This window comes from Delphinus delphis, chromosome 10, assembly GCF_949987515.2.
Source record: "Delphinus delphis chromosome 10, mDelDel1.2, whole genome shotgun sequence".
NCBI classification, from domain to species: Eukaryota; Metazoa; Chordata; class Mammalia; order Artiodactyla; family Delphinidae; genus Delphinus; species Delphinus delphis.
Window position 1 is genome coordinate 67,084,619 of NC_082692.2, and position 26,704 is coordinate 67,111,322.

The 26,704-nt window shown below is 41.4% G+C and overlaps 1 protein-coding gene across 3 annotated transcripts in view; it reads right to left on the reverse strand.

Moving 5' to 3' along the window:
• The window catches only part of DCAF1 (DDB1 and CUL4 associated factor 1), a 93,011-nt gene that overhangs the window by 7,152 nt on the left and 59,155 nt on the right, over window positions 1–26,704 (reverse strand). For all 3 annotated transcript variants that reach the window (XM_060022589.1, XM_060022588.1, XM_060022590.1), the window contains 10 exons: window positions 26,247–26,371; window positions 23,533–24,796; window positions 22,752–22,950; window positions 21,729–21,811; window positions 21,090–21,174; window positions 18,205–18,438; window positions 17,541–17,634; window positions 16,911–17,015; window positions 16,617–16,690; window positions 16,002–16,103 (listed from right to left, as the gene is read on the reverse strand). In XM_060022589.1, the coding sequence (XP_059878572.1) occupies window positions 16,002–16,103; window positions 16,617–16,690; window positions 16,911–17,015; window positions 17,541–17,634; window positions 18,205–18,438; window positions 21,090–21,174; window positions 21,729–21,811; window positions 22,752–22,950; window positions 23,533–24,796; window positions 26,247–26,371 (2,365 nt within the window). The remainder of the gene's footprint in view (window positions 1–16,001; window positions 16,104–16,616; window positions 16,691–16,910; window positions 17,016–17,540; window positions 17,635–18,204; window positions 18,439–21,089; window positions 21,175–21,728; window positions 21,812–22,751; window positions 22,951–23,532; window positions 24,797–26,246; window positions 26,372–26,704) is intronic.

A 26,704-nucleotide genomic window follows, 5' to 3' on the forward strand; every position in this document is an offset into this window, starting at 1 on the left:
CGCACAGACAAGCTTCTGGCCCTACATATACATCAGCTCATACAAATAACAAGGGAAAAGAGAGAGGAGTCAAAATTCAGGGAAATAATTCAAAGTATTTACCAGATTACAACTTTTGCCTCTTTTTTCCACACGTTTTCAGGGATCTGACCAAAATTAGTTCTAATTAATAAAGTTCCTTCAGTTAAAAAGAAGCACATTAAAAAGAGTATCCAGGGCTTCCCTGGTGGCGCAGTGGTTGAGAGTCCGCCTGCCGATGCAGGGGACATGGGTTTGTGCCCCAGTCTGGGAAGATCCTACATGCCGCGGAGCGGCTGGGCCCGTGAGCCATGGCCGCTGAGCCTGCGTGTCGGGAGCCTGTGCTCCGCAACAGGAGAGGTCACAACAGTGAGAGGCCCACGCACCGCAAAAAAATAAAATAAAATAAAAAAGAGTATCAGCAAATTTAAGGAAGATTGTTCTTCATTTCTAAAAACATCAAAACTTAGCTGATCCAGGAGAACTAAGAAAAAGCTCCAAAGTCAAGAGCAATCCTAGAAAACAGGTCAACCAGGGTCTAAGGTTTGAACTACAGATACCATTCCAAATTCTTCCAGAAGCCTACTTTTACTTAATCTTGTAGCAGAAGAAATAATTTACATTTATTCATCCCAGAAGGCCATGATGACATATGTGACAACAGGAGAAGGGAAATGAATAGGAAGGGGAGACCTACCTGAATCTCAAACACATCACTTCATCATTTATCCTCTGGATTTAATGACCAGTGGTTTAACATGTATTTTGTTACACATGGATATGGCCATAAACTCACTTTCTAAATTTTAAATCTGAAACGTGGAGCATGAAACAGAACAGAGGCTCACAAGATCTATCCAAAGTGCTGTGGTAGAATCTAATTCTGTGGTTGAACCCAAAAGAGTCTAGGAAGCAATTTTAAGAGCATTCTTGCAGGTTTAAGTACCTGGTTAGTAACATGAGGCCCTCTCCTTCATATCTAGAGAATAAAGCTTCCACTAATGAGTGGTCAAAAAAGTGGTCCAAAAAACCAAAAATTATTACTTAATGAAAAAAACAAATCTTGCTAGAATCCCGATTCAAGTCCAGCAACATTTAGATGTTTTGGATCCAGGAATATTGATTTTTTAAAAATTCTCTAAGACCTCTCTTTTAGAGCTTAGAAACAGGAATTCAGGGCCACGCTGTTTTAAACTAATAAATTCTCCTACAGAAAAAATTCTAAAATTCTTCCCTTCTTGGTTCCATCTTAAGTCAATTTCATGGTTAGCCAAAGGCCCAAACCCCTGCAGATAAATCAACCCACTCCTCTCCTGTACAGAGAACAGGTCAACTGGCATAAGCTCCCTCAGCTGCCCTCTGGTCCCTCACCACATCTAAACCTGACTTCAACCATAGTCTGAGGAAGAAGAAAGCCTTCCACTTCCGCTCTGGACCTCAGTCCACCCCCGGTCCTTATTACCATGCTGCACCTTCCTCATGCTCACTCACTCACAACCACCCTCACACTTGGCTCCACTAGCTTTCTTACCTTCTCTGAAGAAAGTCAGCTTCCCCAAACCTAACAACTTCTCAATCTACACAGGCTTTAAACTCCTTCCATCTATAGACTTTTGGGTAACCTGAACCCTACTCCTGGCCTCCAAGTCCTCAGCCACCACTTGCTCATTCATCCACTCACTCTGTCTTCTATTCCTCTAACACTTGACGGTCCGGCTTCTGCCCACAGCACTCCACAGTGTAGCAGGTAATGGTATGTGCTCTGGAACCAGGCTGCCTTACAGGATCCAAACTCTGCTGACACTATGTTTACTTAGCCTCATAGGGTTGTTGATAGGATTTAATGGGGGAAAAAATGTGTATACATATATGTATATAATCTCTTTGGAAAGTGCCTGGCATATACTAAGTGGTCAGATAGTCTGTTGCTCCTAATAACTGGAAGCTTCCTAAAGGAATATGAAGGCCTGAATGGCTAACCATGGGGCTTCTCTACAATGACTGACACTAACCAATCCTGGTTCCCACACTGGGCTGCTGATCTTTACCTGATCCCTTCCAGATCTCCTAGGCATAAAGGTTCCTACAACTTAAAATTTATTTCTGCCTTTACATTTCCTCTCATTCATAAATCCTGAACTCACATTAGATAACTCTACCCATCTGTACCACAGAAACTTCTAAAACTGAATTCAAAGCACCCCCTAAACCTAGCACCTTTCCCACACTTCTCCCAGTTACCAGATGAAACCTCAAACATCTTTCACTTCTCCCACTTTCACGGCTTCACACCCAGTTAGTTAATGTCACTCACAGACCTGGGGTGCCCAGCACTCCCCTCTCATTCCACTCACCTACTGCATTCTCCCTCCTCCTGTCTACCTCCAGTCTCTCCAACTGTCTATGGTCTTATCCCTTCCCAGATCAAAAAACCCAGGCACTCCATAATGCTGCCCACATTACAGAATTACAACAGAAGCAATGATTACTAAACAACCATTTAATGCCAACTTCTCTAAATCTTAATTTCTTGTTAAATGAGAGGATTTAATTACATCACTGGTTCCTACTCAGGTATGGCCATCAGAATGTGTATTTTGGAGCACTGGGAAAGTTCTCCAAAATACACATGCCTAAACCCCACCCAGGGTCCAGGCTGACAGAACCAATCTTTACAAATTAAGCTCCAACAGGAGGATTTTGGAAAGGTGCCCCAGGAATTGTGGAGTGCACCGTAATGAAGAACCACTGTACAAGATGACCTCTGGTTCTAAAATTCGACTCTCCTGTAATAATGTACCCTATCCAAAGACTCCCAATGACAGAACCAAAAAAGTGAATACAGGCACCCCTTGTTTTACTGCAATTACACTTTGCAGATACTGCGGGGTTTTTTGTTTTTGTTTTTGTTTTACAAATTGAAGGTTTGAAGCAACCCTGCATCGAGCAAATCTATCAGCACTATTTTTCCAACAGCATTTGCTCACTTCATGTCTCATGTCACATTTTGTAATTCTCAGAATTTCAAACTTTTTCATTATTATTATATTTGTTATGATGATCTGTGATCAGTGATCTTTGATGTTATTATTACAACTCCCTGAAGGCTCAGATGATGGTTAGCATTTTTGGCAATAAAGTATATTTTAATTAAGGTATGTACACCTAATAAACTACAGTACAGTGTAAACATAACTTTTATATGCACTGGGAAACCAAAAAAATTCATGTGACTTGCTATATTGCAATATTCGCTTTAATGCAGTAGTATGGAACTGAACCCACAATATCTCCAAGGTATTCCTGAATAGTTATTACCACTGACCTTCCCTCCTATCAAACTGTCTTGCTCTCTAGGACTTAATTTGATTTTCTTTTAACTAGTGCACCATTTGTTTCTAGACCATTCAAAATTCTTCTTGAATACATGTCTATTTTTCAAGAGAAACAGCTTTTAGCTTACACTGCCTTCAAAAATATAACCAGTCTCTTAGAAAAACACCAAACCTCTCATCATACTTTAAAAACAGTTAATCTAAAAACTAGTATAGGGCTTCCCTGGTGGCACAGTGGTTGAGAGTCCACCTGCCGATGCAGGGGACACGGGTTTGTGCCCCGGTCTGGGAAGATCCCACATGCCGCGGAGCGGCTGGGCCTGTGAGCCATGGCCGCTAAGCCTGTGCGTCCTGAGCCTGTGCTCCGCAACGGGAGAGGCCACAACAGTGAGAGGCCCGCGTACCGCAAAAAAAAAAGAAAAAAAAAAACTAGTATAGCTTTTTTTAAAATGCAATTAAAACCTGAGCCTACTGCCTTGACATTTCAACGTCATATTTGCAAAATTTAAACTCTTGCTTCTCCTCCTGACACTTGTTGCTGTTGTTAACTATCCTTAAAAGCTATAGATTCATTTCAGGGTCATAAACACTTGTGCTTTTCTCTCCTCATCAGCAGAATCTAATTCACATATATTTTAAATTTCTTAGTTGGGAAAAAAAGGCTTTTCAGGAATCACTGACCAAGCTTACAGCAGGTGTGTAATCAGTAAAGACTCTTACCATCCGCTTCTAGGCAGTGGAGAACACACAGGAAGCACAGCACACAGTGTGTCCCAGATTCCAAAGTGGAGTGGAGAAAAGAAAGATTATTCCCTTGTTTTGCTTTTGGTTTTAAAAGAAACTTAAGATTAACTATAATTAGTTGAAATGTATTGGCTTTTCAAAATCTAAGAACAATGATCAATTACTAATCTTTCGTTTTATAATTTTCCTAAAAGTTAACATCAAAGTTGACTGAATTGATTTTTAAAAACAACACATATACCAAAATTCCAATGGATAATGAGTTTTGATAAGTGCCTAGCTTTATCTCTGCTTTCACCAAATGCCTGAAGGCTGGCAGTAATCAAATATTATAGCTGTCAAATACATTGTATTATGTTTTCATTCAACAATACAGTGGTACAGTTCATCCCTTCTTGTTAATCTCCAAGCTTATTTAAACAGAAGGGCAAAAGACAACCATTTTTATGTATGTAAATTATATCTCAATAAAGCTTTTTCAATCAATAAAAACCATTTATATAGGCACTTATCAGATGGCAGCTGACCATTCAGGATTCTGAGTTTATTTTGCTAAGGTGAAAAGGCAAATTCAAAGGTGTTGGTCACAGGTGCCTGCATCCCTGAGCCATGCAAGTCATACCTGGAACATCTGAGAAGACCTGACAGCAGATATCTGGACTAGGACAAAACTCTGACTAGCAAATGACTCAAATGAAAATGAAGTCTCCAGTTTTAAAATCAGGTGAAGCAAACAAAGGAAAGTAAGTTAAAAAAAAATCAAGCTGATACAGGGAAGAGGTGATGAGGAGAAATCTGATGAAGATAGTAAATACAGGAAAACACCACTGCAAGATACTAAGAGGACATGTGAATCGACAGAATTAAGGTTACAAAGGAAGCCTGCTTAAATAGATACAGTATTATCACACTGAAACATATCTGAATCAAAAACCAAAATGTCAAGGGCTTAGGGGGAAAAAACTTCTCTAACGGATGTCCTTCGAACATGAAATGCACCAGCTGATCCCTAAGGACAGTGGTATCAGTATGTGCCATGCAATGTGCCTTGACCCTAAGAAATCCAGAAACAGTGCTAAGTCACTCACAGTGCACACCTACACAGACACCTACTCCTCTTCCAACTAGAAACCTTTCAGGCCCTTCCACAGACTGAGCCCTAGGGCCACTCATTAGGGCCCTCTTGAGTCTGTCCCTCTTGGCCTTGGCCGTCTATGCCTCTATTTTTCCTTCCTGAACCAGAGTCAGAAGTCCTAAACACCACCCTACCTCTCTCTAGTATCTTTCTCCCTTAACCTCTCAAAATGAAAGTTAAATAGAACCACAGAAGAATGAACCAGTCTCTTCTCTGACCCAAGCCTCCCTGTAGAGGGTGGAATGAGAAGAGAACACTTAGGGTGTTCCTTTATGGTGGTCTCTTGCTTCCACAGCCAGCCAGCCACCCAAGATTCACTTCTCACCCATCACTCCAAATCTGCAAGAAGAATGAGGCCAAACCCAATAATAGCCCCCCAGCATCCAAAATATCTAGCTTCTCTTTTCTTGACCTCCTCCTCAAAGACAGACACCAGGTATCACATGGACCCATGTGACAGCTCCCAGAGAAGACTGTTACCCACTGCTTTGTAAACTGCAAGCATGTGGGAGAGTAGGAATAATGGTGTTGATAAATAACTTTAAATAAACCCAGTTTTTGCTTCAGATTTACAGTTCAACAAGTAACATCCAAGAAGCTTGAGACAAAACTGATATCTTGTAGTGATCTATAATGAGAGGGGTAGTGATGAATGAACCCATGGAGGATGAGACAGTCTGCAGCCACCTGTACCACTATAATATACCAACAAACAGCTTGACAACATCACCTTCTATACCTACTCAAGGATAAACTACATCTTGATTCACGACAGCTAAAGTGGAAAAGAGTATGCATTAAGGGAAGGTGGTGTCTAAGGAAGCCAAAGGCCACAAGAATAAAAGACCAGACACTATTAAGAAACTGACTCAAAGCAACTACATGATGTTTGGAGGATCTAATACCACTTGCAAGCTCTGGTATGAAGAAATACTAGCAACACATAGGAGTTAAACACTGCTGCATTCAAGAAAACATGAAGATCCATGTCACAAATAAATCAAAGATCTCAAGTATCCATCTGAAGACCTCTCCCTTTTACCCAGATCTCACAACTCACATGAGGTTTAAATACTGTGGGATCCTCTCACCCATGAAACCAAGGAAATCACTGAGGACTCTATGGGCCAAGCAGCCGGGAAGCATTAAAGGAAATCCCTTCTATAATAGGGATTTCCTAGCTGTATCTGGTGAAGTGGTTTAAACTCTGGAACCTAACCGTCCTTTATAATAAATACGGTATTTAAAAACCTATGGTACTGCTTCTGGTTTCTAGGCACATAAGAAGCTAGAAGTTGCCACTCCACCTTAACAAGTAAAAAGCTGAACAAACTAAAAAGATCAGTAACTCTTCTTAGATTCGACAGAGAAGTGGGGTGACAGGGCAAACCACTGCCCCAAAATTGGAGAAATACAGAGAATTGCAACTTGCCAGAGCATAAACCCAGAAACACAAACCTCTACAGGAACCAGTACCAAGGAGGAAAACCTGAACTGTAACTGACCAGTGGCTGGAGACAATTCTGAGCAAAGTCTGAGAGATAAAAACTTCTGAGGCCAGTCATCAGGGCCCCCACACATTTGTGAGTTTTACCTCTGGAACTTGACCTGGTTCTAGTGGTGAATATTGGAGAAAAATCCCTTAGTGCTTCTGGCAGGGGGAAGGGAAAAGGTAACATTTTGAAATACATCACAGCATTCTGTTCTTAACAAGGGCTACCCTAAGGAGAAACTACTTAACCAGAGCTTGAACTGCTGAAGGAAGGGAAATACCCAATTCCAGCCCACTCTAGCCATCTATACCATCAAAAGGAGGTGGAAAAAAATGAGAAGATGTGTGAAGTTCACAGTACAGAGGTACAGACTCATTAAAAGACTAAGACCTAGTTATAAGACTAAAAAATGCTTCCCCTTCCTCCACATCTTACCACCACATTCTAAGGCCTACAACAGTTCCTTTTATCCAGCACATAATGTCCGGCTATCAAGAAAAATTACAAGGGACTTCCCTGGTGGCACAGTGGTTAAGAATCCACCTGCCAATGCAGGGGGCATGGATTCATCACTGGTCTGGGAGGATCCCATATGTCACAGAGCAACTAAGCCTGTGTGCCACAGTTACTGAGCCTGCACTCTAGAGCCCGTGAGCCACAACTACTAGAGCCCACGCACCTAGAGCCTGTGCTCCGCAACAAGAGAAGCTACCACAGTGAGAAGCCCACACACTGCAATGAAGAGTAGCCCCCGTTCACCGCAACTAGAGAAAGCCCATGCACAGCAACGAAGACCCAAGGCAGCCAAAAAGAAAGGAAGGGAGGAGAGGGGAGGCAAGGCAAGGGGAGGGGAGGGGAGGAAAAATTACAAGACATACTAAAAGGAAAAGAAAAACACAGTCTGAAAAGACAATGTAAGCATCAGAACCAGACTCAGATATGGGAAGGATTAACAGACCAGGAATTTAAAACATCTATGATTAAGATGCTAAGGGCAGGGCTTCCCTGGTGGCGCAGTGGTTGAGAGTCCGCCTGCCGATGCAGGGGACACGGGTTCGTGCCCCAGTCCAGGAAGATCCCACATGCCGCGGAGTGGCTGGGCCCATGAGCCACGGCCGCTGAGCCTGTGCGTCCGGAGCCTGTGTTCCGCAACGGGAGAGGCCCGCGTACCGCAAAAAAAAAAAAAAAAAAGATGCTAAGGGCTCTCTAATGGATTAAGTAGACAGCATGCAAGAATAGATGGACAACAGAAGCAGAGAGATGGAAGTTCTAAGAACCAAAAAGAAATGCTAGCAATCAAAAATACTGTGACAGAAATGAAGAATGCTTTTGATGGGATTTCTTAGTGGATGGACACTGCTAAGGAAAGAATCTCTGAGCATGAGGATATCTCAATAGACACCACCAAAACTAAAAAGCAAAGAGAACAAAGACTGAAAGACACAGAACAGAATATCCAATAACAACTGTGGGATAACTACAAAAGGCATAACATACATGTAGTGGAAATTCTAGAATAGAAGAAAAAAAAAGAACAGAAGAGATACTTGAAACAATAATGACTGAAAATGTCCCCCAAATTAATGTCAGATACCAAACCACAGATCCAGGAAGCTCTGAGAAAACTGAGCAGGATAAATGCCCAAAAAGACCCCACACCTAGTGACATCATTTTTTAAACTACAGAAAATCAAAGATAAAGAATAAATCCTGAAAGAAACCAGAGGGGAAAAACATCTTACCTATAGAGGAACAAAGAAAAAAATTACACCCAATGTGTCCTCCAAAACCAGGAAAGCAAGAAGAGAGTGGAATGGAGTATTAAAAATGTTGAGAGGGCTTCCCTGGTGGTGCAGTGGTTGAGAATCTGCCTGCTAATGCAGGGGACAGGGGTTCGAACACTGGTCTGGGAAGATCCCACATGCCGCGGAGCAACTAGGCCCATGAGCCACAACTGCTGAGCCTGCACGTCTGGAGCCTGTGCTCCGCAACAAGAGAGGCCGTGATAGTGAGAGGCCCGCGCACCGCGATGAAGAGTGGCCACCGCTTGCCACAACTAGAGAAAGCCCTCGCACAGAAACGAAGACCCAACAGAGCCAAAAATAAATAAATTTTTTTTAAAAAAACCTCTATCAAAAAAAAAAAATTGTTGAGAGACCAAAACCACCAACCTATAATTCCATACCATGTGAAAGTATCCTTCAAAAGTGAAGGAGAGCAACTTCCCTGGTGGTCCAGTGGGTAAGACTCTGCGCTCCCAATGCAGGGGGCCCGGGTCTGATCCCTGGTCGGGGAACTAGATCCCGCATGTTGCAACTAAGAGTCCGCATGCCTCAACTAAGAAGTCTGTGTGCCACAACTAAGAAGAAGTCCGCACGCCGCAGAGAAGATCCCACGTGCCACAACTAAGACCTAGCACAGCCTAAATAAATTTTTAAAAAGTGAAGGAAAAATACTTTTTCAGACAAACAAAAACTGAGAGAATTTGTTGCCAGTAAACCTGTTTTGCAAGAAATGTTAAAAGAGGGCTTCCCTGGTGGCTCAGTGGTTAAGAATCCACCTGCCAATGCAGGGGACACGGGTTCGAGCCCTGGTCTGGGAAGATCCCACATGCCACAGAGCAACTAAGCCCATGCACCACAACTACTGAGCCTATGTGCCACAACTACTGAAACCCACGTGCTTAGAGCCCGTGCTCTGCAACGAGAAGCCACAACAATGAGAAGCCCGCACACCACAATTAAAAGTAGCCCCCACTTGCCACAACTAGAGAAAGCCCGCGTGCAGCAAAGAAGACCCAACACAGCCATAAATAAATAAATATAGATAGATAGAAATGTTAAAAGAAATTCTTCAGAGAGAAGGAAAAAAGTTAGAAACTTTGAATATATTAAGGAAGAGCACTGGAGAAGGAATAAGTGAAGGTAGAATAAACATTTTATTTTTCTTATTCTTAACTGATCTTTGTTCAAAATAATAGTAGTTTGTTTAAAATAATACTACCAACAATGTATTCAATTATGTTTGCTTTTATATAAGTAAAATGAATGACAGCAATGAAACAAGGGATAGGAGGAAAGAATTAGGACTACAGATTTTGTTATGTTACTTGCACTATTCATGAAGAGATACAGTGCTATTTGAAAGTGGACTTGGATTACTTGTAAATGTACACTGCAACCTCTAGGGTAACCACTAAAGAAAGTTTAAAAAAAAGGTATAACTAATATGCTAACAAAGAAGAGAGGGGAATCCTATAAAATACTCAATTAAAACCACAAAAAGGAATTCCCTGGCAGTCCAGTGGTTAGGACTCTGTGCTTTCAGTGCCCTGAGCCAGGGTTCAATACCCGGTTGGGGAACTAAGATCCCGTGAGCTGCACAGCGTGTCCAAACAAACAAACAAAAAAACACAAAACGCAGAAGAAGAATGGAAGACAAAAACAGGAGCAAAGAACAAATAGAAAAAGTAACAAATATGGTAGATGTTAATCCTACTATATCAATAATTACTTTGAATGTCAATGTTCCAAATGCATCAATTAAAAGAGAGACATAATCAGAGTGGATCAATAAATAAGACTCAACTACATGTTGTCTATAAGAAACCCACTTTATATATAGATTAAAACTAAATGGCCATGGGACTTCCCTGGCAGTCCAGTGGTTAAGACTTAACATTCCAATGTAGGGTGTGTGGGTTCGATCCCTGGTCGGGATGCTAAAATTCCACATGCCTCACGGCCAAAAAACCAAAACATAAAACAGGAGATATTCTAACAAATTCAATAAAGAATTTTAAAATGGTCCACATCAAAAAAAAATCTTAAAAAAAAAAACTAACTGGACAGAGAAATCTATACCATGCTAACATGAATCAAAAGCAAGCCAGGGTAGGGACCTTCCTAGTGGTCCAGTAGTTAGGACTTCACAGTTTCACTGCTGAGGCGCCGGGTTCGATCCCTGGTCGGGGAACTAAGATCCCACAAGGCATGTGGTGCCACCGAAAAACAAAACAAAAAAGAGAGAAAGAGAAAGAAAGAAAGCTAGGGTAGCTATATTAATTTCAGACAAAGCACCTCACACCAAGGAAAGTTACTAGAGATAAAGAAAGGCATTAGGGCCTCCCTGGTGGCACAGTGGTTAAGAATCCACCTGCCAACGCGGGGGATACAGGTTTAAGCCCTGGTCCAGGAAGATCCCACATGCTGTGGAGCAACTAAGCCCGTGCGCCACAACTACTGAGCCTGCGCTCTAGAGCCCGTGAGCCACAACTACTGAGCCCACGTGCCACAACTACTGAAGCCCTCACACCTAGAGCCCATGCTCCACAAGGGAAGACACTGCAGTGAGAAGCCTGCGCACCACAACGAAGGGTAGTCCCCACTCGCCGCAACTAGAGAAAGCCTGCACGCAGCAACGAAGACCCAACGCACCCAAAAATAATAAATAAACACTAAATGTTAGTTCTTTTAAAAAAGAAAAAAAGGCATCATATGGGAAACAAAATGAAAAGACAAGCTACAGACTAGGAGAAAATATTTGCAAATGATGCAACAAACAAGGGCTTCATTTCCAAAATATACATACAACTCAATATCAAAAAAACAAACAACCCAATCAAAAAATGGGCAGAAGACCTAAACAGACATCTCTGCAAAGACATACAGATGGCCAACAGGCACATGAAATGATGCTCAACATCACTAATTATTAGAGAAATGAAAATCAAAACTACAATGAGGTATCACCTCACACCAGTCAGAATGGCCATCATCAAAAAGTCTACAAAGAATAAATGCTGGCGAGGATGTAGAGAAAAGGGAACCCTCCTGCACTGTTGGTGCAGCCACTATGGAGAAGAGTATGAAGGTTCCTTAAAAAACTAAAAACAGGGACTTCCCTGGTGGTCCAGTGGTAAAGAATCCGCCTTACAATGCAGGGGACGCAGGTTTGATCCCTAGTTGGAGAACTAGGATCCCACATGCTGCGAGGCAACTAAGCCTGCATGCCACAACTACTGAGCTCGTGCACCTCAACGAGAGAGCCCACATGCTGCAAACTACAGAGCCCACACGCTCTAGAGCCCGTGTGCCACAACTGCAGAGCCCATGCACCCTGTAGCCTGCACACCACAACTAGAGAAAACCCACACACCAACTAGAGAGAAGTCCACGCACCACAACAAAAGATCCTGTATGCCTCAACGAAGACCCGATGCAGCCAAAAATAAATTAAATACATAAATAAAAAATAAATCTTGGGCTTCCCTGGTGGCGCAGTGGTTGAGTCCGCCTGCCGATGCAGGGGACACGGGTTCATGCCCTGGTCCGCGAAGATCCCATATGCCGCGGAGCAGCTGGGCCCGTGAGCCATGGCCACTGAGCCTGCATGTCCGGAGCCTGTGCTCCGCAACGGGAGAGGCCACAACAGTGAGAGGCCTGCGTACTGCCAAAAAAAAAAAATGAATCTTAAAAAAAAAGAAAAACACCCTAAAAACAGAGTCACCGTGTGATCCAACAATCCCACTCCTGGGCATATTCAGAAAAGATGAAAATTCTAATTCAAAAAGATACATGTGCCCCGATATTCATTCATAGCAACACTATTTACAACAGCCAAGACATGGAAGCAACCTAAGTATGGCCATCAAAAGATGAATGGATAAAGAAGATGTGGTACACATTTACAATGGAATATTACTGAGCCATAAAAAAGAACAAAATCCCATTTGCAGCAACACAGATGGACCTAGAGATTATCATACTAAGTGAAGTAAGTCAGAAAAAGACAAATATCATGACCTATCATATCACTTACATGTGGAATCTAAAAAAAGGATAAAAATGAACTTATTTACAAAACAGAAACAGACTCACAGACATAGAAAACAAACTTATGGTTACCAAAGGGGAAAGGGTAGAGGATAAATTAGGAGTTCGGGATTAATAGATACACACTACTATACAGAAAACAGATAAACAATAAGGAACTACTGTATAAGCAAAGGGAATTATATTCAATATCTTGTAATAACCTATAATAGAAAAGAATCTGAAAAAGAATATATATATATAAAATATATATCACTAAATATCAATGAATCACTTTACTGTCCACCTGAAACTAACACAACATTTTAAATCAACTATACTTCAAAAAACCAAAGCAAAACTGCAAGACCTAAATTCCTTTCCACTCAAAAAAATCTTAAACCACACATTTTGATTGTTCAACTAAAGGAATAAATGTCTATTAATTTTTTAATTAAATAGTGAGACCACTACATATCTATTAAAATGACCAAAATTTGCAAAACACCAACAGCACCTAATGCAGGTGAGTACATAGAGCGACAGGAACTTTCATTCATTGATGACAAATGCAAAATGGTACAGCCACTCTGGTAGACAGTTTTGCAGTTTCTTATAAAACTAAACATACTTTTACTATATGATCCAACAATAACACTTCTTGGTATTTACACAAAGGAGTTGAAAACTGACGTCCACACAAAAACCTGCACACGGTACACAATATGTTGATTTTTTTTTTTTGAGGTATTTTTTTGAATTGATACAGGAGCTTTATTCTGAATTGCCAAAACTTTATTCAAATTACTCCAGAATATAATTGCCAAAACTATTCAACACTGCGATGAAGATGTCCTTCAGTAGGTAAATGAATAAATAAACTGTGGTACACCCAAACAATGGAATAGTATTCAGCATTAAAATGAAATGAGCTACCAAGTCATGAGAAGATATGGAACAAACTTAAATATATATTACTCAATGAAAGAAGCCCATCTGAAAAGGCTACATTCTGTATGATTCCAATTATATGACACTCTGGAAAAGGCAAAACTATAGAGACAGTAAAAAGATCAGTGGTTGTCAGGGGCTGAGGGGAGGGAGGAATGAATCTGTGGAGCACAGAGGATTTTTAGCACAGTGAAACTACTATGTACAATACTACAATGGTGGATACACTTCATGTTTGTCCAAACCACAGAATGTGTAACACCAAGAATGAACCTTAATGTAAACTATGGACTCTGAGCAATAATGATGTGTCAATGTAGGTTCATCATTTGTAACAGATGTACCACTGTGCTGTGGGATGTTGATAATGCGGGAGGCTATGCATACAGGGACAGTGCATTTATGGGAAATCTCTGTACCTTCTGCTCAATTTTGCTGTGAACCTAAACCTGCTCTAAAAAATAAAGTCTATCCAAGAAAAAACAAAAACTATTGTACTGAGGATGTCATTTTCAGTAAAGTGCTTTATAAAATAATATCCCCATGGTATCCAACAAGGATCATGACTATCTTCATCTGTGTGTGAGGAGAGAGGGAAGACAGAGCTGGGAAACTGCCCCCTAAGAGGGCATCCCACGAGGGAAGCACTGGCACAGGATGCCTCTGGGTCAAGAAGTAAGCCCTGCTGAAGGCTCTGCTCTGATCCCACAGTGACCACTAACCCCAAATACATACAAGTCTCCTCTCCTCACTCTGCTCAGAAACCCATTTCCTGGGATTATGAATTATCTCTGAGCTCTAATAAAATGCATACTTAGCCAGTTAGAACATTCTACCAGAGACAGTGGCGATCAAGAGAGTATACACAGAGGACTGTAAGGTGAGTCTGTTTTAGCTTGTTGATTCCAGGTGACAGGGTTTACTCAAGGATTCAATTTAGAGGAGAAAGTAGAGGTTCATAACCTATAAAGCCCGATAGTGGAACACATACCTAAATCTCAAACTGGCAAAACAAATCACCCTTGCTTAGTCAGTACTAAGTCCTGTCAGAAAAAAACATGAGTCACTGGCCCATAGTATTAGACTTGCACAAAAAAAATACTTTTAAAATTATCACTTTCAAAAATTTTGCTCTTAAAAATTATTTTAAGTCTTAAGTACAAGCTGCTGGGGAAGAATGCTAACAGAAAGCTATTCCATTAGCCCTAACCACTGAGCATGATTTACCAAAGAATAGGGGAGAGGTGAGGATGAGAGAGCAATGGCAGGGCAAAAAGAAGAAAAGTGTGCTTCCTCTTGTCCTATGGTGGCCCCTGCCCTCACTCAGGGCACTTCTGTGCCCTTTAAGAGGATATAGAGCACCAAGACCAAGCAACACCATAGTGGAAGAAAAAACAGAAATGAATCCAAGATCTGGAAAAAAGATATTTTATCTGCTTTATTATCTACAACAAAAATGTAAAAACCTAGTCATTCGTTTTCAACTTTATATTACTCAGCAATAAACATTTCTCAGATTTATCTAGAGAATTGGGCCAAGAGAGTATATGCTTAGAAAAAGAATGTGGTGTGAGCCTAGCAGACAGGAAAGATCTGCTGAAACTCAGAAGTTTAAGAACTCTTCATAACTGACATCAACTGACACACTACACAGACAAGCACCTAGCATAATGTGACCATAAATTAAAATCCCCTATAAAAAAGAAAAAGCTGGGGCTTCCCTGGTGGCACAGTGGTTGAGAGTCCGCCTGCCGATGCAGGGGACGCAGGTTCGTGCCCTGGTCCGGGAAGATCCCACATGTCGTGGAGCGGCTGGGCCCGTGAGCCATGGCCGCTGAGCCTGCGTGTCCGGAGCCTGTGCTCCGCAACAGGAGAGGCCACAACAGTGAGAGGCCCGCGTACCACAAAAAAAAAAAAAAAGGAAAAGCTAAGATTCTGAGACATGATACCATCTACCCACATTTTATAAATGTTTAATTTCTCAAAAGCATCAATATCTTCTCTTTCCCTGTAAGCTCCATTCTATACTCTGAAAATAGACTATGCCATAAAACTGAGAAAATGCAAACCGGAACTTTATAGAAGTTAAGCCATTTCTATGATCCAGCTCAGCAGAGTGACTTTTTGGTTTTGTACTGACATTGAGAAAATGGCGGCCTGCTTATCCTGAAGCCAGACAGGGCACTGGTTCTGAGGGTGAGTACAAGGAAATCTCTAAAACAAAATCAGAGATTGCTGACCTGCAAATTAATCTATAAATGGAACTCACAGGACTATCAGATACTGCTTAAAGTTTTGTAATAATAAAAATCTGCTTTCTTCTGATCAGTTTCAGTGATCAAGGACACATGACAGGCCTTCAGAATATGCTAACAGGTAGCAAACACCCCTATAGCAAAAATCTTTAAAAAAAAGAAAAGAAAAGAAAAGAAAAACCCTGTAACTAAAAGCAGAAATGCATAATTTCTAATAAAGCATTATTCAGCAGAAAGAAATTTCAAAGACCACTAACCTGGTCCTCCTCTTCATCCTCATCCTCTGCCAGACGCTGCCTGCCTACTTCATACAGCCTGCACACCGTGTCCATGTTCAGAGAATCCATGCTGCCTTGGTTCTGAAATAGAACACCCAGTCCACAAGAAGTTAGTTTTTAGAAGGCCCATATCCACACCTCAGCTATGACTGGCACTCACACACCTTGACCGTGTAACTATCAAAGCTTCCAATACCCAAAATTCTTGAACTGATTCTGAAAATGTTATGTCTAGGACACAGAGAGGGAAAGAAAAACAGGATGAGAAGGCCTGGACAGCAAGGGAGAGACCACCATCCCTGGGAACAACACTGTTCCGAGGATGCTCTAGAGAGAGACTGACTCCTCTAAGAAAGGGCTGACAGTGTGAGTCCAGGATAATAGGAGATGGGACGCTCCACAATGCTCTATATCAGGATTTTCCTACTTCTCTTATACTGTGTATCTCCCCATCAGATGAGTAGATTACCCTAATCTATCACCAGAAATGCATCATCTTTAGAACACATAACAGACAAAAATGTCTGGAGTATAAGTTGAAAATGATCTTAAATATCAGAATAAAACAGTAGGATTTCTTCTTGCTCCCTTTACCTCGATGACAGCAAGATAGCAGTCTTTGGTGTCTGTACATAGGTCAAAAATGTTCCGTTTCACATCAATGGTCGCTGGAAAACAGAATGTGACAAGACTCAGGACTAGACTACTACCGTGATCTTAAAACCAGCCTTTCTGTTAAAGGAATTCAAGGTGACTGTTCATAAATATTTCCCTAACTCCTCTGCTTTTCAAAAGCAGAAAAATTATAATTCTCTCAGAAAATGGAGGATCTTAAATAAGGATCACCAAAACAAGGCAAAATCATCAATACCTGACCTTCACACTTACCTATAGGTTTGTAATCAGTTGCATTAAATGTTCGGAAGGATGATCCAAAAGGGCTTTTCATCCTCTCTTCCAGTAAGTCATCTTCATCATCTGCCTGCAACATAGCTAGTTGGGACAGAAAGGGGAAATAGGAAAGGGAAGCAAAATACTATTAGAATCAGAAACATCCCCTATTCACAACTGCAGAAAATATTAATGGACAATCAAGACTTCAGAGAGTTTCCCTGTAGTAAATTCCTCTCAAAGCATCCTCCTTGCATATCCAAACAATATCCTCAACCTCTCATCTAGCTTCCAACAACTGTTACAGCTGAAAGCGTACAAAAATCACAAGACAAAAAAGGTTTTTCTTGAAGTTCATAATGATACGCATGGTAAATTACTCATGAAATTTCTTTCTATACAAGATTTACTTGTTATCTTCAAAGCCAGTGGCCCTCCACTCTAAATCGACATTATTCTCATCAACAAATTTTGTCACCATTTGTACTATTATTTTATCTCTTATGTTACAACTTTGAAATGTTTTTCAATTCACATTTGACAGACATTTCTAAATAGGAAGTATCAAATTAAGTGAGTGGGGAGAGGAGGGAGAAAGAGAATAATGAAAAGTGAAAAGTTTATTACCTCCATACATCACTGTCCCCGTGTGGTTGAACACCACTCGACACTGATCTAGAGCAGGAACTGTGTGTAAAAGATGGAAAGTACGAAGGTCCCACTAGGAGGGGAAAGGTCAAGGAAAACTCTTTTCCCCAAAACTTCTTATTTAACCTCATGAGGGAAATTCTGAAATACCACTTTCTTTTCCCCTCCTTCTAGGTATTAATGCTTTAGAAGTCAACAAGATCAAGATAAAGCAAAAGCATTCAGAATGCATATCACTGAATAATGACCCTGAAAATCTCCTATAATATCCTCATATACATAAAAACTACATGAGCTCCCTCTCTCCCAATAGTAGCACTTCTTTTTACTCTTATGTGTCATTTCTATAGAGCAAAAGTAAAATCCTTCTGAAGACAGATAAAAGTCAATCTGACACCTGGGGAAGTGGGAGGGAGTAATCTGGTCACTTCCCAATACAAAGAAAACATGCTAGTAAAAGTCATCGATAATTACCAGTATCAATTGAATCCCCTACAGATTCAATAATACTTCAAACCAAAGGAAAAAAACCAGGTTATTTACCTGTGTGGATACTTCGACCAGGTATTGGTAGAAAGATAAATAATTTCTGCATTACAAACTAGGTAACAAATGGCAATTAAGACATGGGCATAAAGGATACAATCTCAGTATTAATGATGACCTCCAGCCCATTCGGATGGAAAACGCCACTGATGTTCATGTTGAACTTGTCAAACTTGTGGATGGCCTGTGCAGAGCGGACATCCCAGAGGACGCCATCATTTAAGACAAGATCATCTGTAGGATTAAAGGTGGCACAGTTCCTCTTGTAGTTGTTGGCAAGATCTGGGTTAAACAGAGTCAACAGCTTGTTGCCAGTCTGAATATCATAAATCTTTAGAGAAGAAGGGGTGGGAAGAGAAAAATCAGACCAATCCATCCACTGACGAATTCAAACAGAAGCTGCGTAAAATATCTCTCTCATGCTTTCCAAAGCCCATCAAAATTATAAAAGGCCTAACATTGAAAATAACTGGAAAATAGGAAGACCACACCCATACAAGCAAAGTTTATGTACTCTGGTTCCCATTCAAGGTTTGAAAAGTCTCTTTGCCACAAGTAAGAAAATGAGAAGTGAGACTGCAATAGGGATAAGAAAACCCTCTTCTTTCCCATCCCACTTTCAAGAAACAGAAAATGTTTCTAAGACTGAAACTGAGAAACTCTCCATGTGGACTAACCAACATTACTCACAGAATACTCTGACAGGTTACTTTTTGGAGAAAGGCATCAACAAAATGCCCTTTTCTCCTTAAAATATCCCAATATACTATCCAAAGTCTACAATGTGCAACCCATGCAGAGACCAGATCTTTCCCATCAGCTTACAGACATGCTGTAATATATCCAATCTTTTTAAAAAATCCTCCTTTAATAGAGGAACAAATAGGGAGACACCACAAGGAAACAAACAAATCCAGATCGTGGGACAAGACAACTAGCCTGGTCTCTTCAAAAGTCAATGTCATGAAAACTGGAGAAATGGTTCTTGGCTTTAAAACATTAGTGAGACATAACAACCAAATGCAATATGTGAATCTTGGCTGGATCCTGGTTCAAAAAAAAAAAAAAAAAACATTTGAAACCAAACACATCAGGAACAATCGGGAAAACTGAGTATGAGATGGATATTAGTTGATATTTGGGAATTACTATAAATTTTCTTATATTTGGTAACTGTGATTATGTAATAAAATGTCACTATTGCTAGGATATACATGTTATAAGAGTTAGGGATAAAATGTTTGCAACTTACTTTCTATAATTCAGAAAAACACACATATTTACACAGAAAGAAACTATGGCAAAATACTAAACTGATGAATCTAGGTGGTAGTTATGTGTACTACTATTTCAACTCTTCTATATATTTTAACACTTTCAAATTAAGTTTGGGAGAAACCCTCTCTTCGCCACTCCATATCCCCCACCTCAAGCTACTATCCCCTCTTCTTTTCATTTTTCAGCAAAATACTACAAAAGACTTGTCTATACTCAGTGTCTCCACTTCTCTCCTGTTCTCTCGTGAACCCACTCTAATCAGATTTTTCATCCCAGTGCACAGAACTAGCTCCTGACATGGTTAACACTGACCTCCACATGGTTAGTCAAAGGTCACTTCTCAATTCTCATCCTTTTTTTTTTTTTTGGCCATGCCACACAGCTTGCAGAATCTTAGTTCCCCGACCAGTGATTGAACCCCAGCCCTCAGCAGTGAAAGCCCAGAGTCCTAACCAGTGAATCCCCGGGGAATTCCCTCAATTCTCAACTTATGTAACCTATCAGCAGTTTCTGACCCAGGAGATCAATCCTTCTTCAAAAGAGTCTTCCCTTGCCTTCTAGAGCACATCTTTTTCCTGAGGTCTCCTGCTACCTAACTGGCCACACACTTTGTTCTCCTTCCCAAGTTCCTTCTCACGTGGGCAACTTCTAAATACTAGCACATGCCAGGACTCTGTCTTTACACCACTCTTCTCTAGCCTCCTTAATGATCTCATCCAAGTTCACAGTTCATACTGTCGACAAGTGAACAACTCCCATATTTATATCTCCCACCCCAGACTTTTCTCCTGAACCCCCAATTTGTATATTCAACTGCCCATTCCCTATTTGAGTGGCTAAGAGAATCACAAACTCCATGTATCCAAAACCCCAGGGCCCAGCTGCATCACTTCTCATTGCCTCCACCACGCCCACCTAGGCACAGCCCCACTGCGCTCTCACATATTAGCTGGCACAACACCCTCCTAACTGGAAAGCCTCCTCTTGCTTCTCTCACAGAAACCAGACTCACACTTTAGGAATTTTACATCCAGTCATGTGCTTTCTTGCTCACCCTCCAGTGTCTTCATCTCACTCAGAGGAAAAACCAAAGGTCTTAAACAACACATTGCAAGAGGCTACATGCTATGCCCCACCACTGACCTCAGCCTTCTTCCTCCCACCTCCCAAGTAAGGGCTTTTCCCTTGCCATCCCCCGTCTTAGATCACTTTTCCCCACACATCTGCATGATGCCCACACTTCCTTCAAGACGCTGCTTAAACATTACCCAATCAGTGACACTGATTTCCTAGATAAAAAGGAAGTCCCCCACACCACCACCAAGCACTTCCTACCTCTTACCCTGCTTTCTTTTCCCTGGCAGCACTTACCATCTGACATACTATATATTTGCTTCTTTATTCACTGTCTCCCCAGTGAGGCTCCATAAAGGCAGGGACTTTATTTCATCTAAAACTTAGTGTTTGAAAATATCTGCTCTGCTAATGAAATAGTTCTCAAATTGTCAGATAAAGTTCTCTTCACATTTTCCCATATAACTCAGAATTACTTCATTACACTTACAGATTCTATCTGGAAAGAATATCACTGAGTAATTTTTTTTTTGTCACCCACAGGACTTAAGTCCTCACACTCAGTCCAGAAGATCTCAGTATAAACAAATAGACAAATCACTTGAAAGAAGTGGATTCTAAAGTACTTACATGGGCAATGTCTCCTTTTGTGCCTATGACTCGATCCTGAGAGTGCTTACTGAACTCAACATAGTGATCTTCTGTGAAGGAATGCCTATGAACAAACAACAGAAGTACTGATATAACTGACCTTTGGGACATAATTATTCAACTGACTGAAAACAAGGTGATCCTCAGCCTCTTGCCTGACTATACTCACCTAAAGATTCTAAGCTCCCAAAGAGGAAAAACTTGTACACCTAAGATTAAAAAGAAAATTCCCTCCACCAGTTTGTCCAAGCAGATCCAAAATAATTAATGGAAACTACCTGGTTAAAGAAATGGCTAACTGGGTACACGTGCCTTTGAAATATGCTCCAGCTAAGATAGCAATGTACGCATGTGAACATGAGAAAATACGTAGATGTGCCATTTTGGATTAGTGAAGGGTCTGCTGTGTGATGGGAATGTATATACCTACCCAGTAAGAAAACCCAGCAATTAAGAAAAATAAAATCTTATTAAACATGTACCACAGATGAGGAAGAGAGAAGTCAGCAATATGACTTATAGCATTCCTCTTTTTCCCAAAAGCCTTTAAGTCAAAGAATCAGATGAAGGGGATAAACTGTAAAACAGAGAGACTAGGTTATAAAAGTAGATACATACTTCATATCAAATACTGATTTCATTCCCCAAAGTGCAGACAGAGGCTGGCTCCAAGTAGCAGATGTCAGCAGCAAGGACCCGTCCTAAAAGAAGATGGGAGGCCCAAGGTGGGTAATCATGTGTTTATATAAATGCCATCTTCCATTAGCATTCTAAAATATAAAATATACTGTTGGATTATAAAGAAAACAGAAAAACTTTTAGGAACCAAGAAATGGTCAGAAGCTGCTAGGACTTAAGTAACATGTACCTCCTATGTCCTAAAAAATAACTAAATTTAAGAATATTAAATCCTCCTAAAATATAATAGTTCCAAGGCAGGGGGTGGGGGGATGTGACACTTGGAAAGATGTCAAAGATGGTTCCTCCTTTCTTAATATTTGGCCATATTTCTCCATCTATCTCATCTGAATTATCAGTCAACTGGAAACAGTTGTTAGACTTCCTAGCTAAGGATTCTTAAAGGTTTTTCAAAGAGAAAGCCCAATAAAAAGGTCAACCTCCTTTACTTTAAAATCAGGAAAATTATTCTTGTCATCTTAACAGTCTTGACTTTTAGAAACAGCAAAGGCATGAATTTCATCCATAGAATAGTGTTAATAAACTGTGAACTACCACTGGAATCATATGCTTGTTTTCCTAAAAATTCACAGTACTCTGAGATTTCCTTCCAACACAAAAAGAAAACTTTAGTGGTCACAGTTGATAATCTCCATTTCCAAATGAAGCAAATTAAAAATCTATCTATGTTCAGGTCTTAGAACAAGGGTTGGCAAACATAGGGCCAGATAGTAAATACTTCAGGTTTATGCAGGCCATATGATCTGTGTTGCATGCAACTACAGTACTCAACTCTGTCATGGTAGCATAAAAGTAGCCATGACAATACATAAACGTACGAGCATGGCTGTGTTCCAATAAAACTTTATGCACAAATACAGGAAACCAGTCAGACCACAAGCCCACAGTTCACCAACCTATCCTAGAACAATGATTGAGAATAACCTAGGAAGGGACCTTTACCCTGGAAGGTTCAAGGTGTGTGATAGCTGAGTTGTGACAGTTATAGCTGGCCTCCTCCTGTCCACTAAACACATTATAGAGCTTCAATTGCCCAGTGCAGGTGCCAAGCATCAGGAACCGCTCTCGTGCTGAGAATGCACAACAGGTGAAGCCACTCTCATCCTCATTGGCTTCCCGGAACACTGAAATAGGACGGAACCTAAGCAAACAAAAGAGAATCAGAGACAAAGAACAGGCAAGGACTCAGAAAAAGAAAACTCTGTTAGAAGGACAGAAGGAAAAACAAAACATTTATGTTTCAAATGGGTTCTTCCAAAATATCAGTGACCTTCAGTGGTTCATCTTCATTTTAAAAGAGAGAAAATGACCTTCACTTAAAAATTTTAACAATAACAAAAATTCCCATGTGTAAAACCTGGGATACCATGACCTTCACTTAAGATTTTTAAGGAATAAGAGGAGACAACTTGCACCAGCACAAAAACAAACTTGAGAGCCTAGTTAGGGACAGAGTGTTGCATGGGTTCTAGAAAACATACTAGTTATAGCAAGAACACAGAGTACCTTATCAATATATTGCCAATAATCACACGAGGAACCCATGGTTGACAAAAGGGGGTATAGTCACATTGCTCATGTATTCACACAGTGATAATTCCTAGTATTTCAGGCCAACAGATGGTTTTCTGGACTAATTACTTTATGCTGATATTACCCACATACTTTGACTTAAATAGAAAAATCATTCCAATTCCCAGGAAGTGAGGTAACCTCTCCTTACCTGCTAAAGATAAGGTGCCTATCAAAGCATCCGCCATCCACCCCTCCATACTTTGGAAATGATGCCCTGCGGTTTAGCCTTGAGGTAAAGTTTATTGGCGCTTGCCGCCTCTGTTTTGGCTCAGGACATTGGTGAGGAGTAAAGAGAGAGAAAGGTGGGCAGGTGGCAACTGGGTTCTTGCAGCGAGCATGCTGCTCTCTAAGATATTCTGTGATGATACTGTCCAGCGTAGGTGGGGAAGGAAGATGTCTGTCCAACTGCTTTTTTATGGCTGGGCTTTGGCTGTAGGCGCCATGGTCCGACTTCTGCCGCAACACTCTGATTTTCCTGCCATTGCAGGGTGATGGCCTCTCTCTGATAAAACTGATCCTACCAATCAAAGGAGAGTTGCCTGCATAAGACGGGCCAGGCAGAGCTAGTGAACCCTGGGAGGCCCGTGGCTGAGGATGAGCAGTGGGGGCAGAAGGGGCAGAGGCACCCACAGCAGCATGGCTGCCCAGTCGAGTTGCAATGCCATTGGCAATGCGAGGGGTACGGGGAAGAGAAACAGGAGAAGCAGCAGCAGTGACTGGGGTGAAGGCAGAAGAATGGGAGGCAGCAGTCATGGGCAGGTCAGCCTCTTTAGTCAGCACAGTTGCTGTCTCCCCAAGCCCTTTAGAAATGAGATGGTTTCGTATCAGCAGAAGCAGCTCTTTCTCAGGAAAGGAGATCCTTGACTGGGCAACAACATCTGCTTTCTGCAGTCGTGCCAGTGACACATCAGTGCCAATGAGAAGTGGCTTTCCTGACACCCGTTCAATGAGCTCAGCAGCATATTTGCAGAACTTGACATGGTCACTGCGTTTGTCCTGCAGCACAGGCTCTTTCATCAGTTGCTGGATTTGACAGCTGCTGAAAAGGGGCAGTTTGCTGATGATCTGCCGGACAGTGCTACTGCGAGACAGGCCCACCAGGGCCTTGCAGGCCAGGGCCCGGATCTGGTCTGCATCTGTGATGGGCATCTTGATGGAGAGTAAGGACAGAAGCACCTTGATGCCATTGTTGGACTGGACCACATTCCACATCTTGGCCAGAGTGTGCTCACTGCTTTTGGGAGTCTGAGGCAGCTTTCTCCGAGGAGTTCCAGAGATAAATTTGCCAATACTAGAAATTCTGTTATCCGGGCCACACACACAATTGATGATAATCTGAAGTGCTGACTTCTGAATTTCAGCATCATGAATAAAGAACTCACCCTCAGCCACTCCCAAAATAATGCTGATACCTATTGGGGAAAAAATAAACATTTTATATTATTCCTCATAAAACTAATGGCCAACTTCAACGGTTATTCCAGAGTCAGAATTTAGAGTTCTATTCATTTTGTTCCACTTAAAAGAAAACTAGGGCTTCCCTGGTGGCGCTGTGGTGGAGAGTCCACCTGCCGATGCAGGGGACGCGGGTTTGTGCCCCTGGCCGGGAAGATCCCACACGCCACGGAGCGGCTGGGCCCATGAGCCATGGCCGCTGACCCTGCACGTCCGGAGCCTGTGCTCCGCAACGGGAGAGGCCACAACACTGAGAGGCCCGCATACCACAAAAAAAAAAAAAAAAAAAAACTACACTTTTTTAAAAAAAAGTATAAGGAGGGTTTCCCTGGTGGCGCAGTGGTTGAGAATCTGCCTGCCAATGCAGGAGACACAGGTTCGAGCCCTGGTCTGGGAAGATCCCACATGCCACGGAGCAACTAGGCCCATGAGCCACAATACTGAGCCTGCGCGTCTGGAGCCTGTGCTCTGCAACAAGAGAGGCCGCGATAGTGAGAGGCCCGCGCACAGCGATGAAGAGTGGCCCCCGCTTGCCGCAACTAGAGAAAGCCCTCGCACAGAAACGAAGACCCAACACAGCCAAAAATAATTAATTAATTTTTTTAAAAAAGTATAAGGAATAGTTTGTATAAAATGAAATCAGTTCTATTACAGTGCATCTTTATGACATAATACCTTATATGTTAAATAGGGGAATGACATCAGCATTATGTGGAAGTCACCCAGGGTCATGTACAAACTTTCCTGGGTAAGTAGAGCAAAAATAGTGGGAATAAATAAAAACCTTCAGCAGGAAAGGAAAAAGCCCTCAGCCCGGCTGCTATAGTGGCAGCAAGTTAAAAACAAGTGGCTATGCCTTGGGCTTTCTCCCCAGAGTGGTACACCCTAGGGCCCACAGCCAGTCACACAACTTGCCATGCTCACCTTAGCAGTAGCCCTCATCAGCCCTGCTCTTAATAAAGGGTATTTTCAAACAAAGTGTATTTTCCTTTTGTTTTTGTGTATAATAGCTTCTATCCATTCTGCACTGCTTGGCAATTACTAATTTTGTTAGGGCTCAGATTACAAAGTTGCTAAACTTTTTTACTGTCTGCCCCAATCTATTTTTCTCATAAATTCTATTTTTAGCACAACACTCTGCAGAGTACAAGGTTTCCAGGAATGCACATGTACAATTATGTATATGTATACATATGTATAGGAAATGCCTATACCACCCAGAAAACCTGAATTCACTACCATGACTCCCTTATATGAAACTGATGGCATGACTTATAAGACTTACAAGGTACCCTCCTCTACTACCTTCTGTTCTAATACTGTAAAATTAGGTCAGGTAAGTAACAACCAGAATAGCAAAGGAAAACAAAGACCACGTAATAACAAAAATGGCAAGGTACAACCTACCTACAGTGGAGACGGTGGAGCCAGCCTCATCCAGCACATCCACTGATTCTGCCAACTGGAGCTGAATTTTTGGCACAACAGTGAGAATAGCCAAGACATCCAAAGCAAAGCGCACAGTGTCATTCCTGGACAGGAAGAAGAATTAGTCAAAGGGAAACTAGGATACAGCCACAAGAAACAACAACAGCTAAAAGAGAGAGACAATGGATCAGAACTACTACTGATATAGTAGGGACTATGGCTCTGTCCCTAGCCATGGCATCAGGAGAGGGCCTGTAAGTCACCACAACTTTAATTTCAAAAAACACAGGGATGGAATTTTCACCTATCAGACTGCTAAGATTAAAAACAAGGGATAATCCCCAATGCTGATGAAGATGTACAGAGACAAATGCTCTCAAACTTTTGGTGGGAGTAGAAATAAGTATACTCTTTTCAGAAAATAATTTGGAAATATG